The sequence below is a fragment of the Watersipora subatra genome, chromosome 9 (genome assembly GCF_963576615.1).
Source record: "Watersipora subatra chromosome 9, tzWatSuba1.1, whole genome shotgun sequence".
NCBI lineage: Eukaryota > Metazoa > Bryozoa > Gymnolaemata > Cheilostomatida > Watersiporidae > Watersipora > Watersipora subatra.
The window spans coordinates 58,146,392-58,172,387 of record NC_088716.1 but is presented as its reverse complement, the minus strand read 5'-3'; the positions used below and the strand labels follow the sequence as shown (position 1 = coordinate 58,172,387).

The following is a 25,996-nucleotide window of genomic DNA, read 5'->3' as shown; positions in this document are numbered from 1 at the left end:
ATATCGGTCAACAGTGCTAGTTATTAACTCCATAGAAGCCCTTTAAGGGTGAGTATCTCAATCAATGACTATTTGATAATGATAATAATAATAATGATATAATTTTAATAGTGACTATTAGTCAAGTGATTCCATTGTATTCCGTGTAGCTTAATGGTTATGTTCACAGCCTATATTTGTAGAGATTAAATCCAGTTTTCATAGCTAGATTTTAATTGCTATAAATGGACACAGGATAAAACAAAATGACATAAAATTTATATATATAGATTAGGTTATACTTTGGCATGGATCTTGATTGTGACTAACAACTGCTGTTAGCAATTTAACTACTAGCTGAGAACTTTGAGATTTGAAAGACTGCATGCCTCTCTGGTTTCTTTTTTAGAAATGGGCAAGGCATTTTGTGCAAAACATACGTAAACATAACTAATTATGCCATGAGCTTTTGGCTTTGACGTAAATCTAACATTTGAATTTGCAACACTTTGCTGTGGTATATCATTTTATGCAATATTATTGTTAACTTAATTAATTTAGTTCAGTGTATTTTTCTTTACAAATTAAATTAATTTGGAAATTTGTACCAGAGTTGTTATGAGTAATAACAAGACAATACATAATCATCAACAAGACGATGTTTTTGTTACATGCTAAAAAAAGAAAAAAATAAAAAGACAAAAATCAAGAATTGTTGAGTAAGTTGAACAGATCTGAGCATACTAACACATACCATTTGAGGACTGTAATTACAGTGCTCAAGTGAGTAGGGTCGTTGGGATTTGCTCCAGCTGGAGTCGCGACAAACAAAAGTTGCAACTGAGGCAGATTCTCACTTAGAAACGCTTTACCATCATTATCAACATCCATGAAGCTGATTACTTGAACCGGGTTGGCAGCGAGTGGACCTGCAGTGTTTGCCGTGAAACAGAGAGTGAGGAGTCCACGGATAACATCTACATAGTATCTTTTCCAATTGCAGACTAGTAAAGTTTGTTTTGCTCCAACTTTTCATCCATAAAAACATTTGTAGTTTGTTTTAATTGACTCAATTATATGTGCATGAAATTTTGCTGTTTTATATTATTTATTATATATTGTAAAACAAAAAATTATTTTAATACATGCATTTAATAACTGTATCCATCTATGTAGATTTTATATAGAGTTACCAGAATAACAAATTGAAAATTTGTAATTATTTTTTCGCTCAAAATCACAATCAAAAAATAGCTTTTTAATGTTTTATATATTTAGGAGTGACATATGTTACTAAAGTGTATTGCGTCATGTAGTTTTAGAGTATATATATCTATAGAGGTCTTTCTCAGCAATCAACGGAGTTTGTAGACAAACAGACAAGTTTCAGCTCCGTAACAATGGCTAGATGTTTCACACTTACTCGCAGCACAAATAGCCCCAAGATGTGGAAGCATTGTATGAAAATTATTTTGCTATGTAAATCTTTTGGTCATAATTTATGCAACATGAAATAATAACAGCAATAAATCACAGGTAATTAACAACTCGGCTACAGGAGAGGCATATATTTTATGCAAAATTTTCTGCTTTTGAATTTTTTACATGGCTATCTTCATAGTAAAGTTTGCAAAAAAAATTGGAATATTTTTACAAATTTTAAATAGTTTTCTTTTACATAAATATGTAGTTTGAGCCATTTTATTTTATTATAGAGTTTATCAGCACCTACTTCAAAGTGAATAAAGTTCTTACAACAGAGTTTGGCTTTCAATCTCAATGGCAATCAGCAACAACAGTGAACCAATCACAACAAAAGCAAAACCAAAATTGTCAATTGCTGCCAAAGAAGTTAACTAGCTGTTGAATCCTGCTGTCTCTGCTGCAGCTCTCACATATGGGAAATGGTCAACACATCTCATTCACTGTAGCTTCAAGTTGGGGCATTAGGTTGAAATATTAAGTTCCAGTAAAAGTCAACAGGCTTTTAGCTGCTGTAATAACAAGTTACTTTTTAAACTTGCATATTCTGACCAACATGTCAGCTCTAGAGTGTTTTTTCTGCTCTGTTGTATAATTATGGGCACTGAAAGATTTTGTGAATGCGTTGAAATCCAACATACATATGTACGTGTGGTTTTACTAAACTGTTCATATATTATCGTTGACACAACTAATAATGTTTGAGCTGAGCAGCTGTTAAGCGGGGTACATGCCTACAAATGACATCATATCCCTTACCTGTACGAAAGAGGAAGTACTTCATGAGGGATTTAATACTCGAAAAAGAGCTGTAGTCCACAACACCGGCATCTTTTGTATTCTTAAAGAAGATAGACTGTGGCACCATCACATGGTCCTGGAGGTTAAGTCCAACTGGCAAGTCATGTACCACAGGAATCTGCAATTATTTTATAAAACCCATATTTGATACTTTTTACTGAGCCTTTGCTTGTCTCCGACTCAGTGTTACTTCCTTGTAAATTTCCTGTAGAACAAGCTGTGAGGGGATAGACCCTATGGTGGAAAATAAAATATTCGCAGAGTAGTTTAAAATATAATCATTACTGTTTGCAGTTCTATTGAAGGTTCACACACTGCTAGTCTCTGCTCTAGCTTGGAGTTGTCTTCTGATGCATTGAAACTGTTTTCCGCTGTTGATGAGTTGTACGTTTGCAGAGTTTGTTGAGGGAAGATCTCATTTTTACGATGATGATTTGCTATGTTTAATGCCAGTGATATGGCTGGCGTTACTGTTACATATCCAACCTTCTAGGTAATATGAGCCATAATATAGTAATATAATAGGTAGCAGGTAGTAATAGGTAATATGAACCATAATATAGTAATATAATAGGTAGCAGGTAGTAATAGGTAATATGAGCCAATATATAGTATTAGAAATTCCACTGTCATACAGCCCACAACCAAAGCAATAATGGAAAAAAGAAAGGGTACTGTTGGTTGTTGAAAAAGTAGTTCTCCGCAGGAATTGACAGAGTATAATGTAAATGAGACTTGTTTGAGATGATATAAAATAAATTTGAGAGAGCACGACTCTAAAACGGCGCAACTAACAATTTATTTTGGAGGTAAAGTTGGGTTGAAACCAGGTATACGAGTAATTGGTAAATTGTTGATATTACAATATCTGTTATAAGTATACAGTATGTGTTAAAGGTCGCGCAGTCTAGTCTCCTCTCTTTTATGTTTATTATATCTCTGAAATGCAATATTAAAAGTAAAATATATTGTAATATACAGTTTGAAAGTTGGTTGTGTTGTGAATGCAAAATGGTTTTGACAGCGATATGTAACAGAGGGCAAGGATTGGCATTCACGCGTCTGAAAGTTTTATGCAAACTGTAGTGAAATAAAGAAATATTCTTGCCATAAAGAGGCATTGTAGTTCCGCCCTAGCTTGTAGATAAGATGTAAAGAAATCTGGTTAATGTTCTAGATAATTTAAAAAACCTTCGGTAGTTGGACAAAAACGTAGGCTGATAAACTGTGTACCACATTTTCGTACTTGTAAATCGGTCTACGCCTCAAACAGTACACAAGCAGTACACAGTAAACAGTTCTACTATCTGTCGCACGGCTTTATTGGCGTTTCGTAGGTCGGTCGAAACTATTAATAAACCAAGCTGTTCAAGCGTTTTGTAGCGATTTGTGGCAAGACGTTATCGTTATATTCTCTGTAGCTCGGCGTTTCAATTTCCGGTCTTAACTTTTAATAAACGAAGCTTTTCAAGCGTTTTGTGACGATTTTCGTTCTAATAAATCTGTTTGTTTATGTATAATCCGATCAGATGGATTAGTTTTAAGAATTTGCGGTAACCTTTATGACAATTAAACAATACCATAGACTCGTGAAATGAGCACGTTTTTCTCGTGCTGAATTGCGCACTGCTAAATAGTTCTACTATCTGTCGCACGGCTTTATTGACGTTTCGTAGGTCGGTCGAAACTATTAATAAACCAAGCTGTTCAAGTGTTTTGTGGCGACTTTTTGCAGAATTAATCTGTCTTTTTATGTATAATCCGATCAGATGGGTTAGTTTTAGGAATTTGCGGTAACCTTTCAAAGGCTTGGTAACATATTTAAATAGGCTTATATGCAATTTGTATCATTATTGTACTTAAACGACTTTACTGAAAAATTGTTAAATTTGTTGATAGGATTTTGTAACAAGGGTTTGGTGACGGCCGTTATCAGATAATTTTTCGGGAGTTGTGTGCACATGTGCATTTATCATAAATCATCCAATCAACCGCTTTGCTCTTGTTTGGCCGTGGGAATATAATAGGTAGCAGATAGTAATAGGTAATATGAGCCATAATATATTAATACTAGCTGCATTACCCGCCTACAGGAACAGATTCACGTTCAGCATAAGGTTTATTGAGAGTCGTCTTTCATACTGTAAAACAACTCCAAGTATGCAGTCTACTGAAATTGTTGTCCTGATCAGAGTATGCATGCACATATAACACATGTCCATGTTGGGGAAAACAATGGAAATCTGCAATGTGTTTTACAGCTAGATGCGTGTAAAATCTAGTAAATATTTTAGATTCATGCATCCGTTCATACCCGTCTATATTTGCAGTTGATGATCGCGCACTTTTGCCGCTGAGCCCCCGCCTCGGCTGACCAGTCTTTACCCGCCGAGCAGTTGATAATCGCGCTCTTGCACTCACCTCGCAATCAATCGCTTTGCACTCGCAATCAGTTGCCTTGCAATAAATCGGCCCACACCAGCCTCGCAATCAATTGCCTTGCACTCTCCTCGCAATCAATCGCCTCGCAATCAATCGCCTCGCACTCGTCTTGCAATCGGCTCGCACTCGCCTCGCAATCAATCGCCTTGCACTCGCAATCAGTTGCCTTGCAATAAATCGGCCCACACCAGCCTCGCAATCAATTGCCTTGCACTCTCCTCGCAATCAATCGCCTCGCAATCAATCGCCTCGCACTCGTCTTGCAATCGGCTCGCACTCGCCTCGCAATCAATCGCCTTGCACTCGCCTTGCAGCCAATCACTTCGCACTCGCAACCAATCGTCTCGCAACCAATCACCTCGCACTCGCAATCAATCGCCTAGCACTCAATCGCTTGGCAATCAATCGCCTTGCACTCGCCAACTCATTCATCAGGAAAGCCGTACCTAGAGACTCGCGCTGTACTCCGGGCGAAAAAGGTCTCTCGTGCATCCCCGAGTGACACCACAGCCCCAAGCCTAGGTTGCCCGGGTAGTAAAAAAGTCTTTGCACAGAAAATTGATTTGTATTTAACATATAACAACATTTGCCTCCTTACTTTCAAACTACATATCATGAAAGATGTGTTTTTTTGTAGTTGAAATAAATTAAGAGAGAAAATAAAACAACTGTAAAGGTTTTCAAACTTTTTCAAACAATTGCAACTTTCAAACTTCATATCATGAGGAAAAGGTTTTGTGCAGGACAACTGAATTAAAAATAAATAAAACAACTGTAAAGGTTTTCAAACCAATATAAATTTAAAATTTCATAACTTTCAGGGTCCTAATCTTTTGACAACGAATAGTGGAACCTCAGTTCTCGAACATAATCAGTTCTAGAAGTTCGAGATCCGAAACAATTTTTCCCATTAAAATAAAATAATGTAAATTTTAATCCGCTTCAAGGCGACAAAACCACTTCGGTAAAGTATTTTTTTAACATTTTACACCACTAGAAATTCCACTGTCATACAGCCCACGACCAAAGTGATATTGGAAAAAAGAAAGGGTTCTGATGGTTGAGAAATGCAATATTAGCAGTCAAATGGCACTGCTGTGCAATAGGATAACTGCAATGGTAGCTGTAATGTACTGGGTGTGGGTGTTATTATATACAACAAACAGCAATAATGAAAGGAAAAGATTATATGTTTATATCTCTCCCCCTGCAATAGGAGAAATGCAATATTGGCCAATATTAGAAGTAAAATGCACTGATATTATTAGAATAATCAAAATTATTAATATAGTAATAATATAAAACCAATGCACAATTTTGTTTACATTTAAAACGTCATAGTTAGCGATATCAAGAAGTTGTGATATTTATATAGATTTTTAGAAAATCTGTACTACGTAGTCATTGTTCTGTAGTCATCCAAACTTATAATTAAATATCGTAATAATCTCAGAAGAATCGTTAGAAAAAATATCGTCATTTCCTTTACTTACACTGCGTTGGACATCAGTTAGAATACCAAAGTACTCAAGTGTCTAAAATGTCAGTTTGAAATCGGCAAAAATGAAACGATTTCAGTACTCCTACGTTAATTACAGAAACCGTCGACAATGCCATAGACTGGTGAAATGTGCACGTTATTTTTTCGCGAAATGTGCAGAACTTAATCATTCTATTCTCTGTCGCCCGGCGTTTCAATTTCCGGTATTAACCTTCATTTAACCAATCTTTTCAAGCATTTTTGTGACAATTTTCGTCCTAATAAATCTGTCTGTTTGTGTATAATCCGATCATATGGGTAAGTTTTAAGAGAATTTTGATAATTTACAAAGACTTGGTAACATATTTAAATAGGCTTATATGTGTTTTGTATCGTTATGATACTTTAACTAATCTACAAAAAGATGATTAAATTTGTTGTTGAAATTTCGAGACAAGGGTTCGTCTCATTGTTGATGAATAATTTTCGTAAGTTGTGTGCACATGAATTTATCATAAAAACTCTCATACTTCGCTTCCACTCGTTTGTTCGTAAGACAACATTTGCTATTCTAACATTCAAACTACTTAGGTAACATGAGAATACATGATAGGTAAACTATCATGTTTTCTCATGTTACCAACTCATGTTACCGGGCTAACCAAGTAGTAGAGGACCTTCACATAGACATGATGGACGAAGCTCGTGGTAAGCTTTGGTAGCAATAAAACGAATAACACTCTTATCTATACATATATTTCTCAGAGTATATCGCGTAAGTATACCTTTAAGCATTCCAGCTACAGATCTTAAAATCTTAGAATAAAGAATCTGTTCCAAAAAAGATTTAATCCTGGACCCCACAAATTGATAGTCCAACACCCTACCCAACAGGCCACAGAGATTGATAGCAATTTATATTGTATATATGTACTAGCTGTGCTACCCGGCGTAGCCCAGGTAATAAAAAAGTCTTTAATCAGAAAGTTAATTGGTATTTAACATATAACAACATTTGCCATTCCAACTTTCAAACTACATATCATGAGAAAAGTGTTTTGTGTAGTTGAAATAATTTGAGAGAAATAAAAACAACTGTAAAGTTTATCAAACTTTGTCAAACAACTGTAACTTTCAAACTTCATATCATGAGGAAAAGGTTTTCTGCCAGTCTAATAAATTAAAAAAATATAACAATTGTAAAAAGGATTAGATGTAAATTTCAAAAAATTAGCAAGTAATAGCTAAATTAAGTCGGTTTGGCAACAATTACAATAAAAGTTGATACGATAATGATACAATTAATACAAACTGAAAAAACAAAATAATCATGAATATGTTGAATTAATAGTAGAAATGCTTGCATAAAAGTGTGTGGGTATAAAAAGGTTACTGTCTCACCAGAAACTATCCATCAATTCTTTGAATACGACGATACTAAAAAATATGACAGAATATCATAGTGTTTTGTAGTTGAAATTTTATTAAAACAATGTCTGCCAAAAATTGTTGAATAAAAGAATAATATTAGTAATAAAGATAGGGAACTAATCAAGTAATAATAACAGTGATAGGAAAATGAATAATGTTTAAACTTCAAACATGATACTCAATTTATGTTTAAAAGAATGCAAGTTAGAGTAATAACAATGATGAAACAAACTTTAAAAACTTATATTATAAACTTCAAAAGTCATAAGAAGTTTATAAATGTAATAAGATAATTTAAATTTATATATATATATATATCTCAAAGTATGTAAATGTATGTAAATATAAGAGAGTGGAGAATAACTGATACTTGCAATTTTAAATCTTACAGTAATCTTACAGTAATCTTACAAATGTTTGTTGTAAAATGTGAGATTAATTATGAAAAACTAAATGGTTAGGTTTAAAAGGAAAGATGTGTAAGCTAATACATCTAGCTGTACAACCCAGCGTTGCCCGAGTAATAAAAAAACTGAACAGAAAAATGATTTGTATTAAACATATAGCCACATTTGCAATTCTACCTAAAACAACTGTAAAAGTTTTCAAACTTACTTTGCCAAACAACTTTTAAACTTAATATCATGAGAAAAATGTTTCGTGCAGGTCAAATAAATTTTAAAAATAAAACGACTATAAAGGGTTTAGATGTAACAGTGAAATAATTAGCAAGTAATAGCTAAATTGAGTCTGTTTTGCTACGATTACAATATGAGATGATTCGGTAATGATACAATTAATACGAACTGAAAAAACAAAATAAAATTCATGAATATGTTGAATTAATAATAACAATTCTTGCATAGAAGTGTGCGTATAAAAAAGTTACTGTTCTACCAATAGCTATCCATCAAAACTCTGAATACGACGATACTGGTACGACGATATGTTATGTAAAAATAAAATATTGTATAGTGTCTTTGTCTGATTGAAAGTGAGAGAATCTAGATGCTATTCCTACTCGAGATAATACGATTGTCCGCGTGAAAAGTAGTGACCTTAACAGTGATTTAGCAATTGAACCTGAAGAAAAGCCAGAAATAGAGGTTCACAAAAACGGCATCGTGTTTCATAGAGTTAATAAAATTTGATTGCCAAATTTTAATATCGAGAGAGTCTATTGTCGATATCGTTTTGCCGAAAACGAATTAGCCCTAATATGTCGAAGACAAAAAAGCATTGCGTGTCATGAAGCTAAAAGAAAGCCATAGAGTTGTGATTATCACGTCATTTTTGTGTGAAAACGGCAAACAATAAATAGGTTATAGAGGCGCACTAACCGGAGATTCTCGTTAATGCGCCCTAGATACCTAGTAGCTGCTAACAGTCTGAAAAGTATGGTACTCTATAAGGCGGACAGACTGATAGACAACAATTGCCGTTTAAATAGTAGATAATAAGTAGCAGGTAGTGGTAGGTAATATGAGCCATAATATATTAATATAATAGATAGTAGGTAGTAATAGGTAATATGAGCCATAATATAGTAATATAATAGGTAGCAGGTAGTAATAGCTAATATGAACCATAATATACTAATATAATAGATAATAGGTATTATGAGCCATAATATAGTAATATAATAAATAATAGGTAGTAATAGGTAATATGAGCCATAATATAGTAATATAATAGGTAGTACGTAGTAATAGATAATATGAACCATAATATAGTAATATTATAGGTAGCAGGTAGTAACATGTAGTATGAGCCATAATATAGTAATATAATAGGTAGCAAGTATTAATAGGTAATATGAGCCATAATATAGTAATATAATAGATAATAGGTAGTAATAGGTAATATGAGCCATAATATAGTAATATAATAGGTAGCAGGTAGTAATAGCTAATATGAACCATAATATACTAATATAATAGATAATAGGTATTATGAGCCATAATATAGTAATATAATAAATAATAGGTAGTAATAGGTAATATGAGCCATAATATAGTAATATAATAGGTAGTACGTAGTAATAGATAATATGAACCATAATATAGTAATATTATAGGTAGCAGGTAGTAACATGTAGTATGAGCCATAATATAGTAATATTATAGGTAGCAGGTAGTAATAGGTACTATGAGCCATAATATAGTAATATAATAGGTAGCAGGTAGTAATAGGTAATATGAGTCATAATATAGTAATACAATAGGTAGCAGGTAGTAATAGGTAATATGAACCATAATATAGTAATATAATAGATAGTAGGTAGCAATAGGTAATATGAGCCATAATATAGTAATATAATATGTAGCAGGTAGTAATAGGTAATATGAGCCATAATATAGTAGGTAGCAGGTAGTAATAGGTAATATGAGCCATAATATAGTAATATTATAGGTAGCAGGTAGTAACAGGTAATATGAACCATAATATAGTAATATAATAGGTAGCAGATAGTAATAGGTAATATAAGCCATAATCCCACGGCCAAACGAGCAGGAGCGAAGTTTGAGAGTTTTTATGATAAATGCGTGTGCACACACTGTACGAAAATTATTCATAAACAACGTCGCAAACCCTTGTTTCAAAATCTCTGTAGCGAATCCCCTGGTTCGTAGTTATATTGTCACATACGGGTGATTAGGCATAGTTTATATTCTATTAAAAGTTTATTAGTATGTTTGTCAACACCGTGAAACTACAATAAAACAATAACTCGATTGTCGATAAAGGTTATTGAAAGTATGCTAATTATACAGGTAGTCATCTGCAAAGCCATTTGGTAACATGATATAAAACACATAAAATGAAAGATGTAATATTTACCTTAATAACACATTTAGGAGATTGCTAAATAGTATGTGATTCTTCTTCTGTTTAATTCTTGATTATATGTGTATGCGATAGATATTGGCGTAATGAAGAAACTTAATACAGATAAAAGAAAGTATCAACATCAAAAAAATGAGGCTGAAAAACTACATGTTGTTGGCTCAAAGGCTTACAAAACAATGAATTTAAGCACACCTAATCAAACGTATGGCACCGTGGCAAGTCAGACAGACCACACAAGACCATTAGATCACCCAAGATCAACAGATCAATTAGCATTCATTCTGGGCAGGAGCAGTGAATCATACAGGGTGACTAGATATTGCAGTGCACTATCAAACTAGGAAATTTAACAGACAGCAGAACTTTACAATTTCATCAACAAATTTAACCATCGTTTTGTAGAGTCGTTAAAGTATAATAACGATACAAAACACATATAAGCCTATTTAAATGTGTTACCAAGTCTTTTTAAATTGTCGACAGTCTCTTAAAACTTACCCATCTGATCGGATTATACACAAATAGACAGATTAATTTGGCCAAAAATCGTCCCAAAGCGCTTGAAAAGCTTGGTTTAATAAAAGTTAAGACCGGCCTACGATACGCCAATAAAGCCATGTGACAGATAGTAGAACTATTTAGCAGTGCGCATTTCATGAGAAAACCGTGCTCATTTTACCAGTCTATGGCGCTGTTTACTTGTAAGCGAATCTATTCAAAGGTTTCTGTAATAAATGTAGACCGCTTGAGGCGTAGACCGATTTACAGGTACGAAATTGTGGTACACAGTTTATCTGCTTATGTTTTTTGTCCAATCACCGAAGGTTTCATTGTTTAAAACGTTAGCCGAAATTCTTTACAACTTATGTACAAGCTAGGGCCGAACTACAACGCCTCTTTATGACGAGAATATTTTTTTATTTTGTTGCAGTTTGCAGAAAACTTTCATACGTGTGAACACTCATACTTGCTTTCTGTTAAAGATCGCTATCAATACCATTCTACATTCAACACAACCAACTTTCAAACTGTGTATTATAATAGTACACAGTAGCTTGCCATTTTACCTCTAATATTGCATTTCAGAGTTATAATAAACATATTTCCTTGTCGTTGTTGTTAAAATAGATGCATTACAGTAGGTTAGGCCTACAGATTTAATTAAAAAAATTTTTTATTGTTGTAAAACAGGTTTGAGATAGTAGTAGATTAGGTGTGATTTTTTGTGTGATTAGGTGTGATTTATTAGGTGTCAATTCCTGCTGAGATCTACTTTTTCAACAACCAAACGTACCCTTTCTTTTTTCCGTTATCACTTTGGTCGTGGGCTGTATGACAGTGGAATTTCTAGTATAGTAATATAATAGGTAGCAGGTAGTGTAGGTAATATTATCATATATAACGTAGCTTTCTAGAAAAGCTTACAAATTAAGGATAAATATACTAGTTTGTTATTCAATTCTGAGTTTTTATGCTTTGAATAGATTCAGAGTTGACCTCTGCCAATTAATTTGTCATTTAAATTTTCAACGATTCGGAGCTGCGCTTTATTGTTTCCAGACTAGAGATGTACTCCTCAAAACAGAAATAGTTAAAATAGACTCGCTTTGGGTCACAGTCGTGTTTCAATTCATGTTACTCATACTCTTTGCACTCACTCAGCCACGATGCCTTATGAGTTCTTTTTGTTTCTGTCCTCTATATTACCAAACAGCAAGAGATCTTACGACTTGCTATACTGTTATTATTTCAGAGGTCGTATGAACGATAGTCTCTTTTATGATGATGAATTCTTTGTTGAATTGAATAGGAAAAAGTTTCTATTTGCACACAAGATAAAAGTGTTATAGTAACAGCATAGATAATGCAAAACATATAACTTTTATTATGAATAATTTATAATGTTTACATAAAACTATTTTTAAATTTTTAGTTTTAAAAATTTATCCGGTTTTTGTCATAACCTTTGTATAGAGCACATAGGACTGTCAAATCGACACTGGGGGAATATTCTTTTAGTTTACTAATGAATTCACAGACTTTCATGCCCTGGCTGGTATAGGCTGCAAACCTGAGTATTTAAACATATTCAATAGTGATTGATATTTACACTTGTTGCTTGTCATTATAAGTACCTTGTGTGTCACTGGCTGCTTCTTAAAATAAAATTCAGTATATGCCTGCAGAAAATAATTTTATTTCAAATATAATTTTAAATGCTCTAAAATAGTGCCATGTGACTCCCAATAAAAAATGATTTTAAAAAAACAAATTTTTCAAAATCATATTTTAAAATTTTTTTAAAAAGTATTTAAATTGTTTTCAAGCTCTCCAACTGACAGCATTTAGTATGTAAAATTTAAAAAACAAAAAGTGTTCTATTTTTATTCATTGCGCACAATAGAATGAAAGCAATGATGCCAGCTGTGCTTTGCACAGTACCTCTAATTCACCTTCAGTGCACTCCCAGCTCCCCCAACTTTTCCCGCATGCAGAACTATAGAATAAAGATGAGAATTAGCAAGCATACCTTATGTTTGTCAAGCTCCTTCTTTGGCCCCACACCAGATAGCAAAAGTAGGTGTGGGGTGTTTATGGCTCCAGCTGATAAAATAATTTCTTTGTCAGCAAATACTTCATACGACTGCCCGCCTTTCTTCACAAATCTAATGCCAACAGCTCTTTTACCTTCAAAAAGTACCTACAGCAAGAAATACAGACAGTTCATAAAAGACTTGACCGGTTTTCATTAACTATTGGTTTCTGTCAGCTAGCCCTTATCTACAAGGTAAATAGTACAGTTTAACCAGTTAATCCATTTTGATATTTGCTCTGAAGGTTAAAACATTTGTATGTAGAAGCAAACCTATTTATATACATCTCAAAGTATGTGTGTCCTTTGATATATCCAGTTATAGCTATTAAAATCCTAAAATGACGAATCCGTATAGCAGAACATTTGATCTTGGAACCTCCACTCTCCTGTCAATATGCTAAACCATGTGCTACTCGAGATGAATGGATTCACATGGCAATGTCGCCATGTGAGTGAAAATACACTACCGCTTTCCGTTACGGCGCAACATAATTCTATATATTAGTAAGAGCTGTAACTAACTTACTAAAATTAGTCATTGGCAATGTGCCAGGCTAATGGCAAGTGACATTGTTTATAAGTTGAGGTTATAAGTGTGGCATTGCTATTTATGTTTATAAGCTGGTTTTTAATACTCATGCAACGCCGGGCATTCTACTAGTAATTATATAAGAATGGATATTATTTTGTCTAAGACTTTCTAGAGTCTCACCAACAATTACAAAAAATTCTTGCTGTAATTACATGTAATGTATAGCAATAAAAAACTATATTATATTTAAGAAGGTAAAATAGTCGGAAACATAATGAGCAGTAACCTGATCAAATGTTGTTTATTGTCACCTTATCTTAGAGATACATGAATGGGTCGCATACATACACAGTGGTACTTACTATAACTTACATTAGCTTTTGTTGAATTTTATTCCCTGCCTCATCACTTTCTTCATTATTTTGATGTTTTTTAGCCTTTTTACTTTCACTTACCAAGCTGTGATGTTTTGTATGCAAATGTAAAAAGTGAGTGAAATCGTAAGTAAATTTTGAGCATCGTAGGTTGAAATTATTTCATATGCCAAAACAATTACTGGTTCAAATTGTATGTCACATGTTGGAAAGTTTGTATAAAGTCGAGGTTGTAACATAACCTAAAATCAAGCTCGTCTATCCACCAATCATATTAACATAGCCTGTGAGCCCTTAGCATGCTAACCTTTGTCACATGTGTTCCGACCACCACATCCAAATTCTTTCTCCTCATGGCTGGTCTAAGATATGCTTTAGCAGTGCTACACCTCTTGCCATTTCTGGTGGTCACATGAGCTCTAAAGCAGCCTACAATGTAGAGGAAGGTATATATTCGTTGCTACATAGTTACGAGCTTCCTACACAATCAACCTACAAATAATCATTAATCGACTATTTCCAGTTCTTATAAGAATCTTCGAGAGCCTTAAAGATCTCAACTTGAAGAAATTGCTACTGCGCATCCTGGTTAGACACTCCGCATCACCGACCCTTAGCTATATACCAGAAACTAAGGCTAGATATGTAGTGAAATCTAAACAAATTTGGTAAAATTTTTACTTAAAAATTATAATAACTCCTATTGTTAACAAAAACGGATGTATAGAACATGTAAATATGAAGAAACATTCGATCTTTAAAGTAGCATTGGTCTGACATTATATTATCATGAGAAGTCTTGCCAAGGTACGCAACGAGAGAGCAGGCAGGCTATCAATGTACTCCGTCTCAAACACTGCAAGTTCTCTTACAGAAAACTGAGCTTAGAATAAAGTACGTGACCTTGAGTGTTTCCAGTGTTATAAAGATCATTCTCTGCTATGCCGAGTTCTTTACAGGCTTCTAACATCTCAACAGATATGGGATATGGAGGTAGGTTTTCCGATACTGTTAATGGACCCCCATGACCGAGTCTATCTAAAACACAACCAGAATATTCATCATCTGTTCATGTTTCCTTTAAGCAGATTCTTTTTATTTTGTGAATATAGATATACTGCTCTTCTGTCGTTATATATAATACAGTCCTTTAGTCGTTAGGAACTCTGACATGTGCAACCAAGTCTCCAACATCACATTCTAAGCTTATCACAGTATTCAATCATTCATTACCCAGACCTATCCAAGTATTCAACCAATCATAACCTAGACCTATCCTAGTATTTAGCCAATCATCATTACCCAGGCCTATTTAAGTATTCAACCAATCATAATCCAAACCTATCCAGTTGTTCAACCAATCATAACCCAGACCTATCCAATTATTCAACCAATCATAGCCCAGTCTCCTCCAAGTATTCAACTAATCATCCATTACCCAGGTCTATCCAATTATTCAACCAATCATTCATTACCCGGGCTTATCCAAGTATTCAACTAATCATAACCCATACCTATCCAAGTACTCAACCAATCATAACCCAGACCGATCCAAGTATTCAACCAATCACAACCCAGACTTATCCAAGTTTCAAACCAATTAAAAAAGGCCAGGATGTATAGCCCAGAATATTCCCCAGAATGTCTACCAAGTCTGTCCATGTACACGTTTCTTACCCAAAATAGGGCTTTAGGCTTTTAAAGTGTGCTTATCTTAACTAAAGCTATTGACGTTTGTAAAGAGAGGATGTTGCAACAGCTATTTCATGTTTTATGGTCATACAATTCTATTTTTTGCATTATGAATTGTTCAGTTGAAAATATTCGACATCAAACACTGCAATATTTACTATAGTAAAATCCGTGGCCATCTGTAGTCTGTCGAAGGACATCCTTTGTGAAAAAGCACACATACAGACACACATACAGACAAACATACAGATGAACATACAGATGAACATACAGATGAACATACAGATGAACGTACAGATGAACATACAGACAAACATACAGACAAACATACAGATGAACATACAGACAAACATACAGATGGACATACAGATGAACATACAGACGAACATACAGACGAACATACAGACGAACATACAGACAAACATACAGATGAACATACAGATGAACATACAGATGAACATACAGACGAACATACAGATGGACATACAGATGAACATACAGATGAACATACAGACGAACATACAGACGAACATACAGATGGACATACAGACGCTGTAATACCTGTAATACCTGTAATCATATTCTGTAATACCTACTGGTATTACAAAATAGGTAATACCAGTAGGTATTACTTGCGCAGCTACTTATTCTATGTCTTCACCTTGGACTGATAGGGTATCAACTCTTAATAATATACTGTTCAATAAAAATGAAGTTTTGTTCACAACAGACTGAAAAAAATAATCGTGAAAGTTATTCAGCTGGCTTTCCAAACCAAAGCTCCTAGCATCGAAAACTTCCTGTTGTATGTTTACCATCATTCATAAAATAATCTTCCATCTTCCTAAAATATCTCTCAACAGACTTCCAGCCCCATCCTGTGCAGCCTGCATTTTCCCAGTTGTCATAGTCCTGACGATGTCCCCTGACATAGAGCATCCAGTTGACCGAGCTGCCTCCACCTAGCATCTTTCCATGCTGGCAGTGAGCCCTCTGAGAATTGGGACAAAAAAGCCAATTTGTTTAATCTTGGAGGAAGCTACTATTTGTTGCAAAATAATATGTTTATTTCTAAACGTTCAGTTTTATAGTTTAACCGAATATTCTAGTATTTAATACATATAAGGACAGCTTGGATAATACAGAAAGAGTTATGAGTAAAATAATCCCCAAAAGCGGGTAAATCCTTCTTTAAATCTATGAGAGTTAAGTAGCATCATTGTCAGCATGATTTGATTCCGTTGAAGATTTGTGATTCCCTACATTCAAATGATGTTAACTTGAGTGAGCAACTGTAGAAGTGTTCAATTTACTGACTATTGTTATACGCATGAGGTTGTTGCAATAACCTATATTTCCATGTTTAATACACAATAAAATGTGTAGCGAATAGACCAGTAGGGAGAGAGAAAGAAAAACATAGAACATCTGCTAGCAAATTTAATATTCAGATTTTAATTTTTTTATATGTTTTATTAATTTTGTTTAAACTTCAATTTCAAAACTGATGCAATTTATCAATGTATTGCTTCCTTGCGGCAAAACCTGTGCACAAGTATAAGAGATTATATCATGCTGAATAAGCCTTATTTCTGCATCTAAACTAAGTTTGAAGACATAAACGATTCCTCTAGAATACTAGACATGAGCTGTCAGTGCTCTGTTTGTAATAGCTATATGTATGAGGTTAAGGTCAGTATTAGAGAAAACAGTAAGAGTAGCAGGTAATAAAGCATCTCGTGTCAGTAGCTCTGGTCCAAATACAAATAAAGGTGGTCGTTTACTTTATTGTAAAGCTAAAGGCAAGTTTTTTTTAAATTAAGAGTCAAAATGGTTTGGGCGCAAGTTAAGTGCCATTAAGAAATGAGTTTAGTTAAAATTTATGTCAGCATGTTATAGAGTTATGCTATGGAATTATGAGGCTACTACAAAGTTAAACGATGACTTAGGGAAGAACTATTTATATACTTAAATCTAAGTGTCAGGTTGTTGGTTTGTCATCTGTCTGTCATATTTAAAGTTATAGCGATAAAATGCACACGAAACAACTGCTTAAAGCTGGAATTGAGTTTGGAAGCACTGGTTTTGCGCACAAAAGTTCTATCGGCAGCCATTTTTCATTCCTTGGTCGGTACCTATGGAAGCACCTATAGTATTTGTGCAATATCTCAAAAGTTATTAGTTCAATAAACTGGAAACGTTTGAATTCTAGGGAAAACCTATGCTACACGAAACCACAAAAATTATCTTATCACAAAAATCTTATATTAAAGATGTGGTTGCGTCAAAAAGGTCGATTTAATGAAATTAAAACCAATAAAAGGCTAAAACATCAGCTACAATTTGATGCCTTTTTTGTCTTTGTAGACCAACCCTGTCCAGAGATATATGCGTTTGAATAAGGCCCTCTTTTAAAAAACTCACGTTCCAGCGGGTGCTTCTTTCGTGACGTCACTAGTGATACCTCTGAAAAAAACCACGATCGATAAATATAAGGTCGCTTCATTAGCCAATCATCAGCGCAAAATTTTTATATAGGTCATAATAAATGTTATCACTCGTAAAACGCGTTGTCTGTGATCTCAAATTTAAGGATTTTACTCTATTATTAAATCGCATGGACATCGATATTTACTAAATTAATTAACATCTTTACTTTAATGAATTACTCGATCAACACGCTTTATTGGCGAACAACATAATCCCACGACCAAATGAGCGGAGTGAAGTTTGAGAGTTTTTATGATAAATGCATGGGCACACAACTTACGAAAATTACTCATCAACAACGTCGCAAACCCTCGTTTCGAAATCTCATCAACAAATTTAACCATCATTTTGTAGTCATTTAAGTATAATAACGATAGAAAACACATATAAACCTATTCAAATATATTACCAAGTCTTTGAAAAGTGTTGACAGTATCTTAAAACTTACCCATCTGAACGGATTATACAGAAATAGACAGATTAATTTGGCCGAAAATCGTCACAAAACGCTTGAAAAGCTTGGTTTAATAAAAATTAAGACCGGCAAATGAAACGCCGAGCGACAGAGAATAGAACCATTAAGTCGTGCGCATTTCATAAAAAAATAACGTGCACATTTCACCAGTCTATAGCATTGCCGAATTGCCGAAGGTTTCTGTAATTAACGTAGAAGTACAGAAACCGTTTCCTTTTTGCCGATTTCAAAGTAACTGACATGTTGGAAACTTTTGAGTACTTTGGTATTCTAACTGATGTCCAGCATAGTGTAAGTAAAGGAAATGACGATGATATTTTTTCTAACGATTCTTATGAGATTATTACAATATTTAATTATAAGTTTGGATGACTACAGAACAATGACTACGTAGTACAGATTTTCTAAAAATCTATGTAAATATCACAACTTCTTGATATTGTTAGCTATAACGTTTTGAAATGTAAACAAAATTGTGCATTGGTTTTATATTATTACTATATTAATAATATTGGTTATTCAAATAATATCAGTGCATTTTACTTCTAATATTGGCCAATATTGCATTTCTCCTATTGCAGGGGAAGAGATATAAACATACAATCTTTTCCTTTCATTATTGCTATTTGTTGTATATAATAACGCCCACATCCAGTACATTACAGCTACCATTGCAGTTATCCTATTGCAATGCAGTGCCATTTGACTGCAAATATTGCATTTCTCAACTATCAGTACCCTTTCTTTTTTTCCAATATCACTTTGGTCGTGGGCTGTATGACAGTGGAATTTCCAGTTGTAAAACTTACTGTGAAGTTACTGCCAAGGTGACTCCGAGTTTTATGGGCATCAGGTGGTTAAAGTGCTACGGAGGAAGATCGGAAAATGGAGGTAAATTTATCTTTTACTTTGAGTCTCCTATAGATATACTGTTGAGTTTACATTCAAATTATATTTTCCTGTTTGAGGCTAAAATGTAATTTCCTGCGCGTGCAAGATACGTATGTACAGTGAGTTCTTGACGGCTTCTTTTTAATCCATAGCATCTAGCAATACAATGGCTTAGATTGATGAATATACTAAAGGTAATATTTTTAGTACTCATTAATACATGCACTACTTAATAAAATTATAACTTTTTGCTATCACTAATCATCGTTTTATAATTTTTCATCGGTTCCCTTAGCTACGTTTGCTTCAAATTTTTTGTGGCAGTTTTATCTAGTAAATTAGATTTAGGATTTGACTTTAGATGTTCACTTCTCACTTGTAGAAAATGAAGAAATTGATTGGTCAATGCAAATCTTTAACTTCCAGAACCAAAGCTTCGAATCATTGGCTTGGCGTACTTATGCCTTTGTTAAACATTTATTTGTTTTTAAAATTACACTCGCAATCTATATAACTCCCAATTTGAAAGTTTTCAGTAGATACGCGTTAGAATGACATATCTATGAATGACATATATTTATTGCATTTGTTTTACTGATTACAGGATGTTTATGTCGTCCCACCCACCGAAGCAGCTTTGTAAGTGTGGAAACTGCCATAAATGGGAATGAGAGACTTGAATGTGTGCTGCATAAACCATGTTTTGTTTGAGTTTGCTGCAGTAGATGAATTTGACTTATTGTATCAGCTAAAACTATGTGAGTGGCCGTGACTTGATAAATATTTTAAATAAAAGCTTTATGCTGAGATGAAATTTTTTTTGCTTGTTAAAATTGTATAATAAAATAATATGGTTGAAGATAATGCAAAACATGATTTGCAGAATGCTGTAGTGAATTGGATACGGTATATGGATGTCCGCAGAACTGGAGAATGTGAGTTCAAATCCAGTTTGCAGCAGATTTCTCATCCTTAAAACTGTATCCCTATGTATATTCTTTTCAAAGACGTAGCTTCCTTATTTTACTTACGTAGTAAGAAACTAGTTTTCGGTGTAGGCAATGATATACAGCCCCACCCCCAGGATAGGCGACGGGCATAATGTGGGCGGGGCTTTTGGGAGGCTATATATCGTTAGTGTGGGTAGCGACGGAACTGTGCCAATACAAATACCTTATTCTACATAGTTTGCTTGACAGAATTACCGTAGACCGGTAGAATTGGTAGTCAGTACTCAAATGTTTACACAGCATTTGGAGAAAGTGACTAAGACAAAGTTTCAATTTTCGTTATTTGAGGTCTTTGAAACTTTCATAATAATGTATCTGTAGCTAGATTTAAAATTGTATTCTAGCCAACATGAGCACATACAAAATAAAATATATGCCAATAGAGCCGCGTAGGACTAGACTTTTATCGCAAATAGCCGATGTGAATACGAGATATATTGACAGATATATGTTTTTGTGGCCTGAGCGTTTGTACCGCGATCATATTTTTTCGATTTTAATCTTCAAATATCTTGGCAATGAGATCGCCTAACACAGCAAACAACATATCGACTGATAGAGAAAAAAATGCTTTCTTCTAAGATCAACTCAAATTTGATGCAGCCACATCTTTAACTGAAAATACAAAAAAAAAACAAAGCTACAAATTGAAGTTTACTAGGGCCAGGATTAGGTGAGAAATTTCTCGGAATTATATTGAATCCAGGTTTAACAGTGCCTGCACCTGGTCGTTGTAGTACTTGCAGTTCTCCTGTGGTGTAGTGAAGCCTACCCACATCTGCTTTGGATCCGCGCACGAAACACCTGCTCCTGCTGGCATCTCAGCTATGACACTTTTGTCAGCACTCTCAGACTCTCCAGCTTCCAATACGAGCACTGAGAACTTGCCATTGGCTGACAGTCTGTTGGCGACAACACAGCCAGCAGAGCCAGCCCCAACTATAAGAATAAAGCGTGTAAAGAAAGCTTTTGTAGTTGTTAGAGGCTGTTCAGATTCAGCTTTTGAACAAGTCAGGGATGCAACAAAAAACTTAAACATGCAAAATAAGATTATGTTCCGACGGTTTGCAGAACTGATTAGATGTTTCTTCAACTGAACAGCGCTGAATAAGAGGGAGTAAAATACAATATAAAGGCGTTTTTCAGTATATTTATCACGCAAAAGAAATCTTTCCATGAGATTTGTGCAAAATTGGTGCATTGTCACGTGTATGAAAGAGCGTTTTAGCACAATGGTCTTTCATATGCGTAAGATTATTATCTCAATAATTTCAGCAATTCAGTAACCTTCTTACTAGGAATTCTATGAGTATCAGCTCACTACCATTTAACTGATAGTTTTACCAGCTCTATCACTCCACATGATAGTACTATCACTCCACATGATAGTACTATCACTCCACATGGTAGTACTATCACTCCACATAGTAGTACTATCACTCCACATGGTAGTACTATCACTCCACATGATAGTACTATCACTCCACATGGTAGTACTATCACTCCACATGATAGTACTATCACTCCACATGGTAGTACTATCACTCCACATGATAGTACTATCACTCCACATGATAGTACTATCCTTCCACATGATAGTACTATCACTCCACATGGTAGTACTATCACTCCACATGGTAGTACTATCACTCCACATGGTAGTACTATCACTCTACATGATAGTACTATCCCTCCACATGATAGTACTATCACTTCTTATGGTAGTACTATCACTCTACATGATAGTACTATCCTTCCACATGATAGTACTATCACTCCACATGGTAGTACTATCACTCCACATGGTAGTACTATCACTCCAAATGGTAGTAATATCGCTCCACATGGTAGTACTATCACTCTACATAATAGTACTATCCCTCCACATGGTAGTACTATCACTCCATATGGTAGTACTATCACTCCACATGATAGCACTATCACTCCACATGGTAGTACTATCACTCCATATGGTAGTACTATCACTCCACATGATAGTACTATCACTCCACATGGTATATAATATTATTGCACATTGTAGTACTGTCATGTATACCAGTACATGTATCAGGTAGACTGTCAGTCTACCTATCTGCTTGCCCTTGTACCCTTACCAGTTTACCCAGTAGAACATTACATGTACTACATTACAAACCACATAACTAGTTGTAGCTCTGATGTTCACACATGCATTAATATATAATGTAACTACCCCATGTAGCTAGTAGCAGGGTATACATATATTGTAGTTTTATTTTATTTTATGGGGTAGGTGACCAGCAGGCACTATTACAAATATTCTGGCAGACTATCATTGCAAATGTACTCGCCGTTGCCGCTGTCGAGACTCCGGCTTGTATGAAGCAATCTAGTTGTCGCAAACAAGAGAAAAACAAAACAAGGAAGGAAGATCACAAGAGTAAAGGGATGGTTGCTATGATGATAAACAATGGCACCAAGATGATCAAAAATAGATTTGATCAGGCTAGAAGAAAATTATGTGATTGCAAATTTTATGAAGTCAACAATAATTTAGACATCCTGATCTACCCATTTTATGAAGTCAACAAGTAATTTAGACATCCTGATCTACCCATTTTATGAAGTCAACAAGTAATTTAGACATCATGATCTACCCATTTTATGAAGTCAACAATAATTTAGACATCCTGATCTACCCATTTTATAAAGTCAACAAGTAATTTAGACATCCTGATCTACCCATTTTATGAAGTCAACAAGTAATTTAGACATCATGATCTACCCATTTTATGAAGTCAACAATAATTTAGACATCCTGATCTACCCATTTTATGAAGTCAACAAGTAATTTAGACATCCTGATCTACCCATTCCCTGCCAATAATCCTGACACTCTAAAGATAATCTTAAAATAGGCAATCGAAATATAATTTTCTCGGACTGGTCAGAAGAACAAAGAAAACTGAGATAATGTCACAATGAGCTGTACGGAAAAGTACAAAATTAGGTTGATTTATCAGAGATTATCGCTGCAACCTTTGACCTTTGCTTATGCTGCTTGAGATCAAAAATACTTGTTTGATGAGCACCATTAAAAAGCTGGAGTCATAATATATATGCGCAAGTAGTTACACCGGCAAACCCGCTGACTTGTTGTTTCCAGTCAACATATTTCAGTAACGCCCTTGGGGATGATCGGTAAAACGAATTGTATTAAACTCTCGTCTCTGCTGAAGTATTAGAAGATGATATTCACTGCTGATTGCACCTCAATACGCATGCATCAGAACTGAAAAATGAGTGTTACAGGAAATAACATTTGGTGAAATTACATAGTATCCTTAAAAGTTGCGCACAGAGATTGAAACAAACAAAACTGCGATGTTAGTATCCAGTCACTGTCACTCCTTGGACCATATCAAGGTAAAAATGAGTGAATTATAATCCTTGTGAACTTTCACTAATTGCTGGTATAACAGTTATACATCTCATCAGGGAACCTAGTAATATCTCTTCTCTTGTATATGCTTAGTTTGTTAATCGTGTAGCTAAAAGGATTTTAAAATGAATAAAAATCAATACAAATTCATGGCAGGCGACTGCTTGTAATCAAGCTGAGTCGAGAGAGAAATGAGATAGAAATAGATAAAGAAATAGATAGAGAGAGAAAAACAAAAAGATGGAGCTAGTAGTTCTTCTTATCATCTCATTTAGCAAAACAGCAAACTTTAGCAAAACATTTATTGAGAATTTATTAAAATGCTTGTTCCCGGCCCGTTCTACTGAACGGACTTGTTGAGATATTTGTGGTTGGGTAAAACTGTAAAAATATATTTTGGAGTCTGATGGGGTGTCTGCCTACCTGCCTGCTACCCCAATTGTATATAGTTTCCATTAGATATACTTCTACCAAGTATTACTGAGCTAGTACTTCTCCCACCAACAGCATCATGTCCAGGAATTACTAATTAATGCATTGATCCTCAACAGATTCTCAAGAACCCTTCAACCTCCAAAACCTTTCCTCTCTCTCACAGTCAGTCAAGACTGTGTATAGTTGTGCTCAGTAAAACCGCATGAAAATGTTTAAGTGATTTCTGTTTTTCGGTAGACTAGAGTCACTCTCTCGACAGGCAGGAAACCACATCCAGCAGACAAGAACAAGTTGAGACATGAATTTCCATCCTATTGCAGTGGCTGACTGATAGATAGGTTTGTTCATCCTCACCCTCTAAATGCTGCCTAGTGCATCACTAGAATAGCGCAGTGATTTTACAGATTGAATTTTTGGTTCTGTAAGGGTGTTCAGTTAACCCTCCCTAATTGTTTTGGAATTGATGGTTTGGTCACTGTAGACCTGACCCACACACAGGTGGTATCAGATTATCAGGTACAGGTTCGTATAGCCTGATTTAACCAACCAAAATCTTACTAGTTCATTATTTCAAGCAAATTTAAATATCATCACTTTTGCGATGAAATGATTGAATATGCATACTTGCAGAGAGCTGCATGCCAAACCAATCTGTGTAAATTAGCTCTGCATCAAGGAAGCGAACAAGGCTTGCGGTATCGCAACAATGCAACATTTTCAGATCAAGAATTAGTTTTCTCGCTAAATTTGTTTATACTAAAAACTTACCTATGATGTAATCATAGTGTTCTTTCCATTTCCTGGCTACCGTAAGAGTACTTAGGAATCTCTGGCAGATCTCTACTGCTGCCACAGCTAATGCAGGATATATAACATAAGCATACCAGGTGCTCAGAAAACCCATAGCTACTATACTCGCTGCTAGTGTATGTGCTACTGAGGTCTGATATGCATGAGCCTTGACCCATTTACTCACCTCACCTCTGTTAAACTTATTGGTGTATTTAAACTTACCCGGGCTCTCTGTCCAGGCTTGGGCTCTCTGCCCAGACTCGAGCTTTGGTTTACTAGAGAAAGGGCTTAACACAAGCATGGGGAATTTGTTTGTGGAAAAGAAAACGTCGTGTGGGTATTCAAATGCACAAAAGCATAAGAGGTGTAACATTCTTGTCAGTATAATGGATGACCGACATTTATTCAAATGGTTATTTGGTCGATCGAACACCATCTTATAAATAGACAGATTACAAATCTAACAATAGTAAGAAAAAGCTTGATTTGAATTTTGTTGAAGTTGTATTTTACCAATAATTAATGTATGTTTGATTGCATTGTTAATGATTATCATCGGGACTTGAATGGCACTAGTACCCTTTCAGTCTAGTGTCACACTTGACTTTTATTGTAGTAAAGATTATACAGTACGCTGGCAGTCAAAGGGGCCGTGAAAGTATGTACTGCATCCAAAAAGTATTAATCAAGTTTTATTTAAATTAAACGAAGGTAACCAACAAAACAGATTTCTGAAGATGCCTCAGGTTTGTTTATTAAGACCCACTTACCAACCTTGTCTGCACAACCAAGTGTGTTTTCCTTCAATGTCATGCTATGTCTA

At 34.7% G+C, this 25,996-nt stretch overlaps 1 protein-coding gene across 1 annotated transcript in view; it reads right to left on the bottom strand.

Annotated features, from left to right (window-relative positions):
* The window catches only part of LOC137405280 (alcohol dehydrogenase [acceptor]-like), a 29,905-nt gene extending 4,620 nt beyond the window's left edge, over nucleotides 1–25,285 (bottom strand). The window contains exons 1-8 of the mRNA XM_068091509.1: nucleotides 25,150–25,285; nucleotides 21,250–21,464; nucleotides 16,475–16,652; nucleotides 14,871–15,005; nucleotides 14,275–14,396; nucleotides 12,996–13,166; nucleotides 2,221–2,380; nucleotides 754–908 (exon numbers count right to left, since the gene is read on the bottom strand). Of these exons, the coding sequence (XP_067947610.1) occupies nucleotides 754–908; nucleotides 2,221–2,380; nucleotides 12,996–13,166; nucleotides 14,275–14,396; nucleotides 14,871–15,005; nucleotides 16,475–16,652; nucleotides 21,250–21,464; nucleotides 25,150–25,285 (1,272 nt within the window). The remainder of the gene's footprint in view (nucleotides 1–753; nucleotides 909–2,220; nucleotides 2,381–12,995; nucleotides 13,167–14,274; nucleotides 14,397–14,870; nucleotides 15,006–16,474; nucleotides 16,653–21,249; nucleotides 21,465–25,149) is intronic.
* Nucleotides 25,286–25,996: the final 711 nt, after the last annotated feature.